This window comes from Styela clava, chromosome 5 (genome assembly GCF_964204865.1).
Source record: "Styela clava chromosome 5, kaStyClav1.hap1.2, whole genome shotgun sequence".
Classification (NCBI taxonomy): Eukaryota; Metazoa; Chordata; class Ascidiacea; order Stolidobranchia; family Styelidae; genus Styela; species Styela clava.
This window is the reverse complement of record NC_135254.1, coordinates 9,754,342-9,772,939: the sequence shown is the minus strand read 5'-3', so window position 1 is coordinate 9,772,939 and position 18,598 is coordinate 9,754,342. Positions and strand designations below refer to the sequence as shown.

General features: G+C 36.4%; 2 protein-coding genes and 1 pseudogene across 2 annotated transcripts; 1 reads left to right on the top strand and 2 right to left on the bottom strand.

Moving 5' to 3' along the window:
* Window positions 1-4,524: 4,524 nt before the first annotated feature.
* Window positions 4,525-9,568, top strand: LOC120343808 (ATP-binding cassette sub-family C member 4 pseudogene; annotated as a pseudogene).
* Window positions 9,569-10,041: 473 nt separating this feature from the next.
* On the bottom strand, window positions 10,042-13,974 carry LOC120343818 (bile acid-CoA:amino acid N-acyltransferase-like). Its single transcript, XM_039412840.2, has 5 exons — window positions 13,833-13,974; window positions 13,196-13,294; window positions 12,336-12,436; window positions 12,028-12,262; window positions 10,042-11,508 (listed from the first exon to the last, which is right to left on the bottom strand). The coding sequence occupies exons 1-5, from the start codon at window positions 13,909-13,911 to the stop codon at window positions 10,709-10,711; spliced, it is 1,314 nt and encodes a 437-aa protein (XP_039268774.2). The 5' UTR covers window positions 13,912-13,974; the 3' UTR covers window positions 10,042-10,708.
* A 2-nt stretch (window positions 13,975-13,976) lies between these two features.
* LOC120343825 (bile acid-CoA:amino acid N-acyltransferase-like) lies at window positions 13,977-18,597 on the bottom strand. Its single transcript, XM_078112527.1, has 5 exons — window positions 18,459-18,597; window positions 17,172-17,270; window positions 16,550-16,650; window positions 16,241-16,472; window positions 13,977-14,973 (listed from the first exon to the last, which is right to left on the bottom strand). Exons 1-5 carry the CDS (start codon window positions 18,526-18,528, stop codon window positions 14,171-14,173), a joined length of 1,305 nt encoding a protein of 434 aa, XP_077968653.1. The 5' UTR covers window positions 18,529-18,597; the 3' UTR covers window positions 13,977-14,170.
* Window position 18,598: the final 1 nt, after the last annotated feature.

Here is an 18,598-nt window from a genome sequence, read left to right as displayed (position 1 = left end):
TGGTTCATTTTTCGCTCGCAAAGCCTTCGCCGAACGTCGACGGGGCGACGCCGATTTTGCCCCGGTTGCTCATTGTATATCGTATTCTCTCTTTTATATTCCACTCGCCGCGTTTGTCTCGTTTGTTTTCTGTTTCTTTTACTAAATCATCGGGGCTAGCCGACACAATTATGACGACACAATGCCGACGTTTCTTACAACAACGTGTTTGTTGACATATTCACGCATTCCCTCTCGTTCGTTGGTTGCTTGAAGAGTTGATAGTTTCCTCGCCTTCGTTTTTGTCGCTTGTTTCGCTATTTGAATCAGTTAGAGACCTTTAGTCCATTTGCTTTCGATTTTCCACATTCCTTTTGAGCTCCTCACTTTTTTCCGGCTTCGCATTTCTTAGCCTTAGACCTCATAATGAATAAGGTTGATGCACTACTTCGCACTCCGTTTTCGCAGCTGCCGCTGGAACAAAAATTAGAGGTACAACGTCTTGGGCCTAATCAACCAAAAAATTGTTCACTGGAACAATCCCACGACGGAGGAAAGCGTCGGCGTACATTCTGCGCAGAAACTTGGTATAAAAAACACGAATGGTTGTGTTACAGCGAGGACAAAAATGCACTTTTTTGTTTTTATTGCCTACTTTTTGCTACCGCCCGTGACTCACGTTGGTGTAAATTTGGTTTTAGAGATCTTAAACAGCTTTCCGAGCGTGCCAGGGATCATCAATCTCCTATGGAGCATCTGGACAATGCAGTAAAATACCGAACATTCGGAAATGTTAATATTGCAGCACAGATGGATGAAGGACGCGCGGTTTCTATTCGTCGGCACAACCAAAACGTCGAGAAAAACCGCCATGTTCTCGGTCGATTGATAGATGTTTTGAAGTTCATTGGTTGTCACGAGCTGTCCCTCCGTGGGCACGACGAACGGGCTGGCTCTTCTAATAGAGGGGTATGTTTCGAAAACTGTTTCGAAAGGGACATCTAAGGATATCCAAAATGATTTGCTCGACTCAATGTATAAAATTTATTTACAACATTTGGCTCTGGAAATTGAGAATTGCCAGTTCCTTTCGATTCAGTCTGACGAGACAACTGACATCACGTGCGTTTCCCAACTGGCTGTGATTTTTCGGTTTGTGAAAGATGGTAAACCTACCGAGAGATTTCACAGTTTTGTACCAATCGTTGATCGCACGGCTTGCGGGATATCGGCTGTACTGAAAGAAGTGTTACAGCCTTACAACGCGAAGTCAAAATTGATAGCTCAAACTTATGACGGCGCGGCAGTCATGAGTTGGTCGAAACATGGTGTTCAAGTTTATATAAAAGAAGATTTGACTCATGCGCATTTTTTACATTGTTATGCACACCAATTTAACCTCGTTATTAAAATATGTGTCTTGATACCCCTCTCGTCCATATATTTTTTGCAAATGTTTCGGGGTTTTCTTCATTTTTTTCCGTTTCGCCGAAGCGCTCTGACCTCCTTCGCTAGATATGTAGCCGCCGTCTCCCAGCTTGTGCACCAACACGTTGGAACTTCCAATCACGCGTGGTGCAAGGCGTGTCCGAAATTAGGTCTGAGCTCATTGAGTGTTTCAATGGCATTCAGAGCTCTCCGGTTTGGGACGGACGCTCTGTGACGGAGGCGGCAGGTCTAAAGCGTCTGCTAGAAGATGGTGAGTTTTCATTTTTTCTCGCTTTTTTCTCCACAAAATTCTATCACGTGGATGTATTATACGGCGCATTGCAGTCAAGGCTAATGGATGGAGCGTCTTTGCAGTCGTGTATTTCAGACTTCTGCGATGCTGTATCTCGTATCCGGGAAACAATAAAATACGACGACACATGGAGTGCTTCTTTACGCCGCGGGCAAACAACGCAGCGTTTGATTTTGTCTGCAAAAGAATGCTGTGACATTCTGGTGAATCAAATAGGCGATCGTCTGCGCACTGAACACCGTGCCGCGTTCTCTTTGATGACCCCAAAAATTTTTCAAAATTTGCACGTCAATTTCCCATCCATTTGTTGGCTACTGTCTCCAAATTTTACCCCATGATAAACGTGGGTAAATTAGAAAATGAATTGCGATGTATATACACACCAATCAAACTTTTTTGAACATCACATCAACTTGCGCGCTCTATGGGTTCCTCATAGATAACACTCTAGTAACTACCTTTGCGGCGTCTGGAAAATTACTGGACATCATTTTGACGACGCCTATTTCTTCCGCCGACGCAGAGCGAACATTCAGCACGCTGAAGCGTATTAAAACGTATCTCAGAAACACAATGAAGCAAGATAGATTAAATTCCTTGGCTGTTTTATCCATTCACAGAGACGTTATTTCTGGGATGCGTGACTTTAATCAGCGCGTTATTGAGCATTTTGCTTCCAAGAAACCGCGGCGTGTTGCATATATGTTCAAGCAGTAGAAGTCTAGCAGCATATATATCTATGAGTGAGCGACGCATGTCCTTATCTTTGCATTAACTTTCCTTTCTTCATAGTAACGTTTTAAACCTTATTTAGGTTTTGTCTGCTTTCCCGAAGTTTCTGTTAATATGTCATTGTATTTATCTGGGTAAATATTGCCTTCCTTTTGAAAGAGGTTTCAAAATAAACTATGTCTATATTTATTAATCCCTTGACTTGGACCGGTTTTAAAGACACTTTCTTATCGTTAAAAACTGTCGCTTTTGCCGATTGGTTGTTACCGATGGAATGGTTTTTATACTCATAAAATGATGGGAGAACTTACAGCGCTCATCCTGTCCCCGTAGATGGGGGTGACTTGGTCCCGCAGTAGCTTGCCCCGGTTGTCAAAATGACCACGCGCCGCCACTGATGTGGTACACAATAAAATATGTGTTTCTGTTAGCGCAATGTTTTTGAGTTTTCCATTCGCATAAATAGATATGAAACATGCGCAGGATCAACCCAAGGGGGAATCTCACCAATACCTCTTTTAAATCGAGTTTATTACGTGCAATCCTTTCTCTTAAAAGGGAGCAATAGAAAGCATGGAGCGATTTAGAACGTTTACATGAACTACTAAATTGCAAGCATTTTATTGACGACGAGTGGCATCTCTCTACCATTTGCGCACGCGACATAGTAAATTTAAGGCTAGAAATATCTGGAATTATGGGAAAGCATTGTAGTCAAAAGCTTTTTTATTTTTCATATTGACATGTAAGAATTTTCAAATAGCCGCCCAGCATTAAAAGTGTTGGGCTGGAAATCCAGTTCATAGCAAAGGCGCACATTGACCCACGTTTACGTTTGTATTATGGCCGCCAAAAAAGAAAAAAAATATTATTTTATATTGATTCAACAGCTATTCGCGGAACCACTGGGGAAAAAATATGAGCTGCGATCACTGAACTGGATATCTCTGTGGCTGCGATGCTGCAGTATGGTCAAAAACGTGTTTTTCTACTTTTACATTGTGACGTCAGGGACTCGAGGGATTCGATTCCAGTCCTTGCCTTGACCAAAGCGTATATATAATATATATATGGCCTTGACCTATTAATCGGATTCGTCGAATCTCTGTAATTCCGGACTCGTGCCATCCCTAGTAATTTGTATTACGAAATCAACGAAAACGAAAACATCCCTAGTAATTTGTATTACGAAATCAACGAAAACGAAAACAACAGCAATTACGAAATCAACAAATGAATAATTGGAACTCCCTGGATTATATGGAATATTATATCTGATGGAATTATCTTGATATTACTGGTATATATGTTTGTTCACTTACGGTACACAATATATCTTTATTTATATTTCATTAGTTATTATTTACATATTGAATAATCCACATTGTGGATCCATTGAAAAAAAAAAAAAAAAAGTATTTAGTGTGCAACAATAGCAAGCTCAGCTACTCAACATTTAGATTTTCCCTTAACCACAATCAATCAAAAATAAGCCAGGTTGAACTACGTATGTCTGACAATAACGTAAATTATCAACTCCTGGAAATGATAGGTTGACATTAATCAATCAAAAATAAGCCAGGTTGAACTACGTATGTCTGACAATAACGTAAATTATCAACGCCTGGAAATGATAGGTTGACATTATCACAAAAATATCATAGGGTTTAGGCCGAACTAGTACACAGATTAAATATGATGTTATATAAATGCACCGTTCTGCCGTTAGAAATTAATCTTGAATGAAAAGTAATAAACTATTGTTCACAGTTTTGTATGTATAATATTTTGAGGTAGAGTACCGTAGCTTATTAACTGCCACTGTATTCAAGCAGGGCACAAATGAATTTCTAAGCGGATAATTAGCTAAGTGCATTTCAATTAAACTCTAATCAATAGGGTAGGGGTTTAAAATTAAGAATAACAGAATTAGAAATTTGAGAAGCCAGGCAGTCAAGATCAGACTTAACGTACTGAAGCACAACACTGCACGAGTCTGATGTTATACAGGGGCAAATGCAAGAACTGACTTGCATAAAAAGTAAATATATGAAAACACTCAAATCAAGGATTTTGATGTACGGTAGGTCATACAACACCCTATGGCAGTATATTTTTCATCAACCAAAAGTTTAGATTTGTTTAGAGATCAACTGCAATTTGATAACTGAGCCACAGTCAATCAAGAGAGGAAAGTCTAAGTGCTGATAGCCAGATACAAACTTTCCCATCTTAAACCTTATGTAAATTAAGTCCTACTCCATCTATATACTCCGGCCCAATCTAGGTGACCGGGATAAATTGTCTGCTTCCACCTTGGATCTGTGTTAGTTTGACTGAATAGAGTTGTAAGCACTGTTATAATACAGTAGTAAGTCGGTCTGATTACTTTTTTAATATCTAGGGTTAGAATCCAAATCATGGAAAATATTTTAATACAGGTTTACTGACTTGAGAACAGACTGTTAAAATTAATTCAGATATTTGATAAAAAAAATTCTCGAAGTTATTTAAAATGTAAAAATACATGAAATTTTACAAGAACCTAATTTTGAAATAACGAAAAATTCACAATATGAAGTTGCAGCCAAATGGAAGAGAGAAGGCAACTATACTATCCTTATGTACTTTCTGGTGGCTGAATTCCTTTTTTGTAAAAGGAGCGAAGCAAACCCTCTCAGAAAAAGATATGTTGCAACTATCTGAAGAAGATACTTCCGAAACAGTTTCTCAAAAATTAGAAGAAAATTGGGCACTTGAAGTCTGTATAGCAAAAAATGGTGGAAAACCAAGTCTTGGTCGTGCCATTATTAAAACATATGGTTTCTTTTCTTTCAAGCTTGGATTGGTGTATCTGCTTGAAGAATCACTAGCAATAATTCATCCTATTATGGTTGCAAGACTCGTCTCATATTTTGAAAACATGGATTCTATGCCAGAATGGGATGCATACATGACAGCAACTTTCATCAGTGTTATTTCATTCTTTTTCGCAATCTTCCATCATATTTTTTTTTACTATGTTCAGCGATTAGGTTGGCATCTCAGAGCTGCTGCATGTGCACTCATGTATAAAAAGACATTACGATTGAGTCAAAAAGCAATAAGTGAGACAACCACTGGGCAAATCGTGAATCTTGGTGCAACAGATGTCTTAAGATTTGATTCTCTGCCCCTGTTTATTCATTACATCTGGGTGGGACCAGTAGAATCGGTCATTTGTGCCTATATATTATGGGGTGTAGTTGGACCAGCTGTGTTTTCAGGCTTTGCCATTTTATTTTTAACAATGATTTTCCAGAGTTTAAATGGGAAAGTCTTTGGAAGCTTAAGAATGAAAACTACAGTTATCACGGACGAACGTATTCGACTTATGAATGAAATCATTACTGGAATGCGGGTAATTAAAATGTATACATGGGAAAAACCATTTGCAAAAGCGGTTGCAGCTATTCGCAAAAGTGAAGTACGAAAGGTGATGTGGACTGCACTGCTTCGTTCCTTCAACTTGTCAATGTATTTATGTACTCCAAAACTAATAGCATGTGTTACATTTCTTGTTTATATTGGGAATGGCGGTGAACTCACAGCATCTCAAGTGTTTACTGTGATTGGAATTTATAATGTTATTCGAGTGTCTATGGGATTATTTTTTCCATTAGCGATTGAAAATATCGCAGAATCTAGGATATCAGTCAGAAGAATTGAAAAGTTTCTACTATTGGACGAAACAGAAAATCTAAATCAAGTCATAGAATCTAGTGATAGTGAATACAGAAATAATCTACTTGATGATAAGATGGCTGCCTATGGAAGTTTTGTAGAAATTATAAATTTTTATGGTAGCTGGGATGATAATGGAAAAGTGGATGAAAACACAATTTTGACTTTGAAAAATATTAATATAAGAGTTTCATCTGGCCAGTTACTGGCAGTCATTGGTCCTGTTGGTTCAGGAAAATCATCTTTTCTGAGTGCGATTTTGGGAGAATTGCCTGCATCTTCTGGAGAAATTAAAATTCAAGGTGATATAGCATATGCAAACCAAGTGCCCTGGGTATTTGCTGGATCAGTCCAAGAAAACATTTTATTTGGAGAAGAATATGATGCAGATTGGTACGATAGAGTAATACATGCATGTGGTCTGGAGAGAGATCTTGAATTATTACCAAATGGAGATTTGACAATGGTGGGGGAGCGTGGTGTTACATTGAGTGGAGGCCAAAAGGCGCGAGTTAACTTAGCTCGAGCTGCATATCGTAAAAATGCAAATATTTATCTGCTTGATGATCCATTGAGTGCTGTAGATGCAGAAGTTGGAAATCATTTGTTTCAACATTGTATATCTGGGATTATGAAAGATAAAGTTTGTATTCTTGTAACACATCAGATTCAGTTGCTACAAGATGCTGATATTATTATTATCTTAAAAGGAGGAGAGATCGTGAGCCATGGCACGTATGATGAACTCCAAGCTGATGGAACAGATTTTGCTGCTTTGCTTGAAGAGAAAAATGAGGTCCAACCTAGTTTGGTAGAGACTCAATTTTCAGAAATTGAGGATGAAAACTCAGTTTTAATTAAACAGAGACTAGATCCAAAAATGACAGCTTCAACTATTTCATTGAAGTCTGTATTGTCACAAGAAATGTTGGGTTTATTAGGTGAGGATCCTGTAAATTCGGACACAACAAACCCAGAAAATAAAAACGATGGAGAAGCAGCGGAAGAAATGCGTGTTCAAGGAAGTGTTAGTGGAAGTGTTTATCTTGAATATTTTCGAGTCGGAGCAAGCAAAATTTTTGGTTTCTTCTTTATTATAGTTATTCTATTGAGCCATATTTCATTTATTTTATGTGACTGGTGGATATCAATGTGGGCAACAAAGTATGAAGAACACCAACAGCTTGGGAGTGACTTACAATCCAATGTATCAAGTACTTTGAACTGGTCTACTACAATAATAGAAAATGTTACTTTGGCATATTCACCATCAACTTCTGAAAGTTCTGATGTATTTGACACAAACTTTTATATGATGATATATGCGTGTCTTACTGCAATAACATATATTTGCATATGGGTTCGTGCAATAATGCATTTTTATCTTTGTGTGTCATCCGGGAAACATATGCATAAAAAAATGTTTTATGCTATCTTGAGATCACCGATCAGATTTTTCGATACAAATCCTTCAGGACGAGTGCTGAACAGATTTTCCAAAGACATGGGTCAAATCGATGATATTTTGCCACTGACATTTTATGACTTTTTGTATGTATGGGGTTTTATCACCAGCATCCTGATTCTCACAATTGTTATCAATTATATGGTGGCTGTTATAACACTGCCATTGGTTGTTGTTTTTTTCTGGTTAAGGCAGTATTTTTTAAAAACTTCGCGGGATATCAAAAGATTGGAAGGATCTACTCGAAGTCCGGTTTTCAGTCTCCTGTCTACTACATTGCAAGGTCTTACTACAGTCCGAGCATTTAGAGTCCAGGATACATTTGAAAAGAAGTTTCATGAGAGACAAAACTTGCACAGCAGTGCATGGTACTTGTTCTTATGTGCGGGTCGCTGGCTTGGAGTTCGATTGGATGTTTTAAGTGCATTTTTTGTAACAACTGTCACCTTTATGTCTTTCATAACAATATCATTTATTGATGTTGATCCTGGTCAAGTTGGTATGTCTTTGACCTATTCTATAGCTTTGTTAGAAGTATTTCAATGGGGTGTAAGGCAGAGTACAGAAGTAGAAAATTTGATGACTTCGGTTGAAAGAGTTCAGCAATACTACAGTATTCCTTCAGAAGCTGCAGACGTAAAACCGGACAAGAAACCACCTGCTTCATGGCCAAACCTTGGAATAATTACATTCGATCGAGTTTCGTTTGCGTATTATACTGGTGGTCCAGATGTGTTAAAGAAGGTCCGTTTCAATATCAAATCACAAGAAAAAGTTGGCATTGTTGGTCGAACAGGTGCAGGAAAAAGTTCTCTTATGTCTGCTTTATTTCGCCTGTCTGAATTAACATCTGGTGAGATATATATAGATGGAATTGCAATTACACCTTTAGGATTGAATGATTTGAGAAGAGCATTGTCAATTATACCACAGGATCCAATTCTATTCACTGGGACTATGCGAAGAAATCTTGATCCATTCACACAATACAGTGATGAAGATTTATGGGATTCACTTGAACAAGTCCAGCTGAGAGAAGTAGTAGAATCTCTTCCTCTGAAACTGGATAGTGAACTTGCAGAATCTGGTTCTAATTTCAGCGTTGGACAACGACAACTTGTTTGTCTCGCTCGAGCCATTCTGAGAAAAAGCAAAATCTTAGTTATTGATGAAGCGACTGCAAATGTCGATTTGAGAACTGATCGTCTCATCCAAGTCACAATAAGAGAAAAGTTTAAATATTGTACAGTTTTAACTATTGCTCACAGAATTAATACGATCATAGATTCAGACAGAGTGATGGTGTTGGATGCAGGAAAAGTTATGGAATTTGACCATCCTCATACTTTGCTACAAAACCCTGAAACACTGTTTTCAAAGATGGTTGAAACAACAGCCAATGGTACAGCAGTATTGAAGAAGCTGGCAGAGGAAGCTTACAAATCTCAAAATCAACCAAAGCTTTCACTTCCCACTAACATAAAAGATAGTGATAGGTCTTATCTGTCAAGATTCACCCCATCACCAGAAACCTATGATGCAATAGAGTTTGAAACTGCAGTATAGCATTAAACATGTATAGGAGAATACAGGTGCATTAGTGGTTACAGTCACAATTTTTGCACAAAATCAAATAGGCTGGTAATAGTTGAAGTGGCTCGAAGGTTTTTTAATGAGCAATCATTCTTTGTTTCCCCTGATTGAACTTTTTAATGAAATTTGTAAGTTCCATTTTATTTTTATTCATCTTGAATCCTTTAAACATCTTCTTTGTTGGTTATCAGCATTTTTGACAAGCGTTTACAAAATAATATACTACCTCCAAGATTTATTTTGAAATATCTTCGTACCAATTGACCTATATGCACACCAAACTTTAGTTAACAGTTCATTCCATAGCCAAGTGAAATGTTCAAATTTTGCTGATACGCACAATCGTTCTAATCTATTTAAGATATGCAATTAGAAATTGATAGGACATAAGTGTTTTTTGATAGTACTTCAATTAACTGGACCATCGCCTTGGCTTAAGTCTCGTATGATAGGATGGCTATGAATTATATATTTGTCCCGAGGAGGTCACTATTATAATATCATTTGCATCTTCTTTGGGATGGGTTTTAGAATATCCTCTACCGCATTGTTTATCAGCAAAGAAACGAATTCAAGTGGACTTTGTTGTTTATTTCATAACTTGACCTCTGATATTATTAACGAGTTTCGGGAGCGTATGCAAACATTCTATTATGCAATTATACTAATAATTCCTTTCATTAATTTTTGTATTATTTATTAATCTTATCACGCACTTGTGATATTTCCATTCTTTCAATTCATCCCTCCATTTACTATATCCTGTAAGAGTACAAGACACATATATTGAAATAAATACATCATGTTCTTATCAATTGCATTCTATTATGCAATATTACTAATAATTCCTTTCATTAATTTTTGTATTATTTATTAATCTTATCACGCACTTGTGATATTTCCATTCTTTCAATTCATCCCTCCATTTACTATATCCTGTAAGAGTACAAGACACATATATTGAAATAAATACATCATGTTCTTATCAATTGCATATATATTGTCATGGAATAAGTACCGATAGTAGAGGAAAAAAAAGTTGCAGGCACCGTGAGAAGAATTTGCATCAACGAGCGTTTCTGCAGCACATAGCTATATCATAATAATGTGAACGATGTGATAAGTTATCTTTTGGGCGAAAACTAAATAGTAACATATCTTTTAACAAAAAGAATGTAGATAAATAATGTATTGACAAACGAATAATATATATATATTTCCCCGAAATGCTCCTAGAATGTACCAGTATCATGAAATTTCACACGGTTAGCAAAGCCTTTGTAATATCCAAGAAACATGTAACATTGTTGACGGTCAATGATTAGTAGCATGTTGAACCTGCTCTTCTGAGACTGCGAATTAATAAAATTGGCCGATGTTACCATGAGGTGACACTCAGAATAAAATAATGGTTTTTGACCACGAATGCGTGATGCATAGAAGAACGATAAACAGATTTATCATGACTCAAGGCTCTAAAGTTTATTTTGATTTGTTGTCAGATTGTCATAAGCAAATCGCAAAATTTTTGGCCAAGAGTCTTCCTGCGCTAAGCCATGGCCAGGTTGTGCTCCGCCATTGAAATGAGGTTCATGAAAGGTCCAAGCGACTTTCGCAAGAGGGGAAAACGCATGCTCAATCAAATGCCCTGCATCTTGATAAAATAAAAATTTATAAGCAGGATGTTTTGCGGAAATCAGAAGGTTTTTATTCATTTTCACAAATTCTGGAGTGTCAGGAAAATATCCATCTTTTCCGCCATAGACAAACATATATGCTGTATGTAATCGTTTATAAAAAGCAAAATGGCTGCCTTCCTCTGGTGTTTCTTTGAACATTATTGGGGCAACGTCATATCTCCATTCAACAATACCATCTGAATTTGTTTCTATTGTCATTTTTATTTTCTTCATTGAAGAAGATGGACTCCACTTTTGATCTTCATACCAATAATGTCCAAAGCAGTGAATCCAACCACTTATTGCGACGACACATCCTATGAGACCATGGGGAGCACAACTAGCAGTTGCAAGTGCCAAACTGGCTCCAGAACAGTTCGCAATTATACCAACACCATTACTGGCAGTAACACGTTCATGATTTTTTAGAAACTTTGCTGCTTCTACGAAGTATCCCAAGTCTAGTTGTTGAAAGTTTCCAGGTAAATCATCAGCCCCAAAAAATTTTAAAGCCAATGCAACAAATCCACGTGAAGCAAGAAGTGCTGCTTTATGTTTCATGGCACCTGGATATCCACCACTCATACTAATCACACCTAGATAAGTAAAAAATCCTTATTGAATTGAATCATAATGAAGTTGGTGAAAAAAAATTAAATACAACAATCTCGGACTAACACTTTGATCAGTTAATATTGAAGGGCAAGAGGTCTTCAAATTTATATAAGTAGAGGAGGACATGGTTGAAGATAAGTATAAGGACAAGTATGTGGATAAAATTTCCTTATTTATCTCGAGGGATAGGGTAGTCGGTTAGATCTGTTAATCATACGGCGTACTGCTGCCTCTTGTACGGTTAGTTGTCCATGGGACTAGTTTTGTCATTTTTTTTCTCAGATGCATGGACTCGATTGTGGGGTAAGCCGTGATCGACAAGCGGTTACAGCGGTGAGGAGTCCAGCAATTGTCTCTCGCACATAATTATACCCCACAGGATTTTGAACATCTGAACTCGTGCTTGGTAATCTAACGCTCAATCAGAATAATCGAATACTTGGTTAGCTAATTCAGATTTGGAAGGCAATATCCTGATAGACCCCTCAGGATTCACTTGCCTGGAAATTTTCCGCTTCCACATGGAATGTATAGCGTTCCTCTGATTCTTCCCTCCCATATTTCTATTTCGGAGACACCAGGTGCAGCATATGTTCTGGTAATGTCATGTTGAGTTAAAAGTTTGTGTTTCATTTGGGGAACACTGTCTACCTCTGATATGAAAGTATCATAAACTTGTAGGTGTACTGTGAATGGTTGCATTGGGTCCTTGATTAAAAACCTCTCATACTTTCGCTAAAATATAGGATGATAAATTAAAATTCATTCCATTATACCATTTTTCAAAAATGTAGAAATAGGATTTTACCTCATTAGTGCTTGATGGTACCATTGAGCTTAGCGGCCCCATTGGCCACACTCCTTCGTATGTTCCACCACATGATTTATCCGACTGCAGACAGATACGACCTGAAATTTAAAATATAGCAATTCATGATATAGAGAGGTGGCTCTCAAACTTTTGGTGTTATGGAGCCAGTGAAGGGTCTGACTATTATTTACAGAGCCCCACAATAAATTTATAAAAACACATTCGTTACTTACCGAACTGATTAATGTTCCAGAGTAAAATAAAAATGACTGGGATGTATTCAAGAAATATTTAGTATTTCAATCAGTAGCTCGCGGAGTCCCCAGGTTTCTCTCACGGAGCCTTGGGGCTCCCTATGGAGCACTTTGAGAATCTATGATATAGACTAGAGCAGGGGTGTGCAACAGGCGGCCCGCGGGCCACAACCCTACCCGCCAAAACAATATGTGTGGCCCTTGTCAACACTCCGATATTTTCACGCTAAGCATCAAATTCTAACCTGGCAGTTTATGTTTAAAGAAGCGCACACACCGAATAAAATCCATAGTTTTAAGTCTTTCGTCTTCTATGCTATAGCCTTTTTGTGGGGAGAAATGTTTAATTCATTGTGTACCCGAAAGATATTGAATTTTTTGAATGGCCCAGCTAGATGTCAGAAGTTGGTTATATGGCCCGCTGGCAAAAAATGTTGCACACTCCTGGACTAGAGCAAATTCAATTGCCATACTATGGCTGCATAGACATTGTTGAGAAATTGAAAATGGCTAATACAAGAATTATTTGTAAGGTCGTTGAATAATTTGTAATTAAATGCCTATTTATATAGATTTGGAGTTTTGTCGAGCTGTCAATCTTACCTGAACTGTCCGCTATATAATTTGATATGCTCTCGAAAGCTGCTTTGTTTGGAAGGATTATTTTAGCATACAGGGACACCCTCTGGAATGCATTCAGTCCTGCATTAAAATGATACTTATTATTCGGGGAAAGAGTACCAAATTTGGGAGTTATTATGCGAAAATAATTGATGATAAATAAGTACGATTATTTTGAATCTAAAATATTTTACAACATATATGTGCAACATATATATGCACTCATTTTATTTATCAGTAAATTATTGAAAATGCCCCAAGAGGAGATTCGTTGTTGTATTGATGACTCAAAGAGACAGCAAAATCCTTATGAACATGTAAGGGTAATATTGGGTGCTCCAGTAGTATGTGTATCCATATGGATGGTAACTAATTTTGTTCGCCTATTTCACATCAAGTTGTGTAAAGAGACTGAAACTTATAGTCAGGGGATTTTACACTTGGCTAACACAGACAGTCCCCGAACTCGTAATAGAACTAAAATAAGGAAAATCTGAATAAAATTATGGCCTAACCTGGTGCACACACAATGGGAATATCGATTATCGCGTAGGTTCCTTAAATTATATATTCTTTAAACTTAGTGAACAATAATAGGAATATAAACACTTGTCAATACCTTCTATTGAAATTGCAATATGTTGATCAGCAAGTGACAGATCTTTATTGACACATATTCTAGGCTTCTTATCAGACATTATGTGGTAAAGTGAAAGCAGTTGAATGCTGACTCATATTCAGTCAAGTGAAAGCAATATATAAGCTAAGAGAGTAATATATGATAGGTAATTATTATTTTGTTGTGAAAAATAGCTTGATAATACTGCATAAGTAACTACATTATGTATTTAGAAAGATTTGATCACTAGTTCAAATAATAAACAGAAATAATACAGTCATTTGACACAGATTGCAATATACATAAATGTCATTCTGCTCTAAATATATGCTAGAGTATCATAACTTATGGCAATTCTTCATCAGATTGGTTTGCACAAATTTCAAAATCTTCGGCCAAGAATCCTCTTGTGCGATGCTATGATAAGGCTGTTGTCCTCCAAAGAAACGTGGTAATTTCAATGTCCATGCTATTCGTGCAAAAGGGAAATATGCATGCTCAATCAAGTGCCCAGCCTTAGGATAAAATACAAATTGATAATTTGGATGGTTGTAAGATTTGAGAAAATCTCTGGCAACGCTCTCAATTTTCAGAGAATTGTTATTCAAATCAGCATCCTCACCACCATGAACAAACATATATGCAGTGTGTAGTCGTTTGTAGAAAGCAAAATGACTATCATCTGGTAAAGTAAGTCTGGACAGCATAGAGGGGTTGTTTTGGTTTTTATCAATATCATATATATATGTGCCCTCCGGTCCAGGTTTGAAATTTTCAAATGATAGCATTGATTTCCATTTCTTGCCATCATATTCAAAATTTGTAAATGAGAAAAACCAACCACTTATTGCAACAACACAGCCGAATAGTCCATCTGGGGCGCATGTTGCAGCAGCAAAGGCAAAGACAGCTCCAGCACAATTTGCGATAATGCCAACACCATTTCTTCCTTGGACATTTGGATGATTCTTTAAAAACCTTGCAGCATCAATAAAATAGGCCAAATCAATGCCTTCCACAGTCGAGGGCAAATCATCTGTGCCAAAAAATCTCAACGCTAAAGCAACAAATCCATGTGACGCTAATATTGCCGCTTTGTGTTTCATAGCTCCAGGATATCCACCACTCATACTTATCACACCTGAACGAAAAAAAAGTAAACATGTAGGCTATGTGAGATTTGGGTACCATTCTTCTATTCAAAATTTATTAATTCTGTTTATCGATCGTTAGGTTGGGATTAGTAAGATAAACAGAGAAACCTAACCCAAGAAAACAGTTCAGAAAAGTGGTGGGGCAATAACCTAATAGTACCAACATTTGGCATAAGCAAAACATGGAAAAAAATATTGTCATTGATTACCGTATATACTCGCCCTTTCCCTATATGTTTATTGACACCTGTGAGCAATAATAAGTGCATGTACGCAAACGCAGACCTTATGATTTTCATGAATAACCAGCGCGCTACAGACCTGTATATCATTCTGCCAATACATTCAGACCCCTAACCCTGTTTGAGAAATGACAAAAAAATAAAAACACACATAAATTTGTTATGTTGAGCGGATTGGTTGCACCTATATTTTTTTTTTAAATATAAGGAAAAAATTGCGACCCATCTGCGAGTATATACGGTATTACTTATCTTCAGCGAAATAATTATTGTGTGAGATGTTTCACACTTCACAACCATCCAATGATACATAGGTTACAAAACTATAGTGAATCCCAGCCCAGTATTCAAATTTTTCCAGACTTTATGAGACGATGTGCAGGGCTGCCATGATATCCTTATTTCTAAGATTTGTCTTTATTTTTAAGGTTTTGTCTTAGAAAATATTTTTGTCCTTATTTCTAAGAAACGTCCTTATTTTAACATGTGTTCTTATTTTTGTCCACATTTTATGGTTAGAGGTTCTAATACCAGGTGCTTAGGTCAATTTGAATGATTGATTTGATAGAAATGATATTCTACAACCTCATTGATTGCTTCGCACATTCATTACATAATAACAGCAAATTAATTGACACAATGACAAAACAATAGCCTACCGGCCAAAATCAGTTCGTGTAACTTGAATCAAAATACAACTTAAGAGGGAGATGGAAAAGATAGTTTCTAAGAATAAAGAATTGCTATAGCAAATCCTGGGAGTCATGGGGGTGGCATGAATAAAATTTTGTTTATTACACTTCGTTCTTTGTTATTCTATTATTATATTCCCCTGAAGTCCTTATTTTTTGGTTCATATCGATGACAGCCCTGCCTATATGTGATGAAGCGTGTTTATAGTAATGAGTAAAATAGGAATGCTGCAATAGCCATACAGTACTGATTCGATTTATTTAACTGAGTATATGTCAAAGACAAATTTTTTTTATCTCATTTCTTTACCATAACTTACCAGGGTATTTCCCACTCTTGGTTGGCAAGTATAGGGTCCCCCTAATTTTGCCTTCATGAATTTCTTGTTCAATAACTTGTGGAGTGACATAAGTTCTTATGATGTCAAAATCAGTCAACTTTTTATATTTGTTCGTATTTTCAACCATTTCTGGGATGAAAGAATCAAAGACTTGCAATTTTATTGTGAAAGGCTTCATCGGGTCCTTGATTAAAAACCTCTCGTGCTTGCGCTGTAAAAATAGACAATGAATTTGTATAATGTCAAACCTAAATGCACACCAAATTTATATTTTTTTATTAAATTAACCTTATTAAAAGATGACGGTGTCATGAAACTAATCGGACCCATTGGCCAAATTCCTTCATAAGTTCCTCCATATGATTTATGTGAACGTAGGTCGATACACCCTGAAAAGACAATTTAAATTGGTGGTTCAACAAAGTACAACATGCCAGGACATGAATTTAAAATGAAAAACACTTTTGTTCCAAGCACATTGTCAACTGTAAATGTGAAAACAACCAGGCATAAAAAAATTACAATGGAAAGGAAATTAATATGGAATGTATATTTATATTATAATTTATGATACACAATTGACAATGACAGAACTATCAACTTACAGTTTTATCAAAAGATAGCAAAACAAGGATTGTGGGAGAGCAGTCTTATAAAAATCAGCATTAACGTCAATCGCCACAAAACAAGGGGATAATATTACCGTTTCAAGGACAACAAGAACATTTATTCGGAAATAACAAATCACTCAAAATACCAGTCACAAAATTATTTAATGCAACTCAAAATTTTGAGTACAACATATAAAGCAAAAATCTTTTCATTTTGGATATTGGGACTTTATGGGTTGGGTTGTCAAACACTAGCATTAGGAAACTCATGCTAATATTGAGATATGTTATATATTCACCCAAATTATCTGCAATGTAATGTGATGTGCTTTCAAACACAGCCCCATTGGCTAGTTTTGAACTGGCATGAAGAGAAACTTTTTGAAATTTGTTCAAACCTATATGCAAACAAAAAAACATGGTTAAAATTATGATCAAAATTACCATAATACTATATAAAATAACATCTGATATTTAATTACTACCTAGATTGATAAACAGTGTCTAAAGCTCCCAAGTAAATGTATATTGGAAATATATTGCAAAGCACCGATATAGTTAGTTAGCTGAGGTAATTTCCAGATCTTTATATTTAGAAAAGCTTTGGGGCATCAAAACTTATTACACCTTAATGTCTACTAAAAGGCATTGGTCAGCCATAGTATGTAAATTTGATGATTGCCATGCTTTCACTCATAATTTATGAAAGGCCACATCATTTACTATGAACCTACTGACGACATTATTCTGAATAGAGGACGAGAGGGTGTGGTTCGGCATATGGTTAGGCTGTCTTATCGACTTTCCAAAATTGACATAAGCAAAACATGAAAAAACAAATTAGTTCTTGAGAGCACACACTGATCATTACTTATCTTCATCGGAATAATTTTTTGTGAGGTGTTTCACACTCCTCAAACATCCAATGATACATAGGTTACAAAATTATGGTAGATCCGAATTCCCAGCCCAACATTCGAATTTTCCAGACTTCACAAGAAGATGTATATGTGATGAAGTTTGTTTATAGTAATGAATAGAACAGGATATGCCGCAATAGCCATGCAGTACTGATTTGATTTACTTCAACTGAGTACACTTCAAAGACAAAAGTTTATATTCCGATTTCTTTATCATAATTTACCAGGATATTTCCCCGCTCTTGGTAGGCAAGTATAGGGTCCCCCTAATTTGCCCTTCATTAATTTCTTGTTCAATAACTTGTGGAGTGACATAGGTTCTTATGATGTCAAATTCAGTCAACTTTGTATATTGCTTCGTATTTTCAACCATTTTTTAAATTTTGTAATTTATGAAAGGCCACTTCATTTACTATGAACCTACTGATGACATTATTCTGAATAGAGGACGAGAGGCTGTGGTTCGCCATATGGTTAGGTAGGCTGTCTTATTATCGCCTTTCCTCTCCCCCAGGATAAATATGTAAATCCTATCCTAATAAAATACCTTGTTGTCATAATATGGAAAATTTTGTGAAAAGTAGTTTAACTTTAATGAGTCTTGTTATAATTTCAATATCAAAGCCGATATGTCAATATCAATATCAAAATTTAAAAACTTCTCACCTGTTATAGATATATCGATGGCTTCATCAGCCAATGAAGGATTTTTATGAACATGAATTTCAGCATCCATAATAACTATTTAAATGCTATTTAGAAGATTTAAATTCAACAGTTTTGATCGCTATTTAATTCTAAAAATT

Coding starts and splice junctions, on each gene's coding strand:
- LOC120343818 (XM_039412840.2), bottom strand. CDS start 13,911: ATGTCTGATAAGAAGCCTAGAATATGTGTCAATAAAGATCTGTCACTT. Junction 12,437..13,195: donor TTATATAGCGGACAGTTCAG/GTAAGATTGACA, acceptor TTTAAATTTCAG/GTCGTATCTGTCTGCAGTCG. Junction 11,509..12,027: donor TGGAAGCGGAAAATTTCCAG/GCAAGTGAATCC, acceptor TTACTTATCTAG/GTGTGATTAGTATGAGTGGT.
- LOC120343825 (XM_078112527.1), bottom strand. CDS start 18,528: ATGGATGCTGAAATTCATGTTCATAAAAATCCTTCATTGGCTGATGAA. Junction 16,651..17,171: donor TTACATTGCAGATAATTTGG/GTGAATATATAA, acceptor TTGTCTTTTCAG/GGTGTATCGACCTACGTTCA. Junction 14,974..16,240: donor CAAGAGTGGGAAATACCCTG/GTAAGTTATGGT, acceptor TTTTTCGTTCAG/GTGTGATAAGTATGAGTGGT.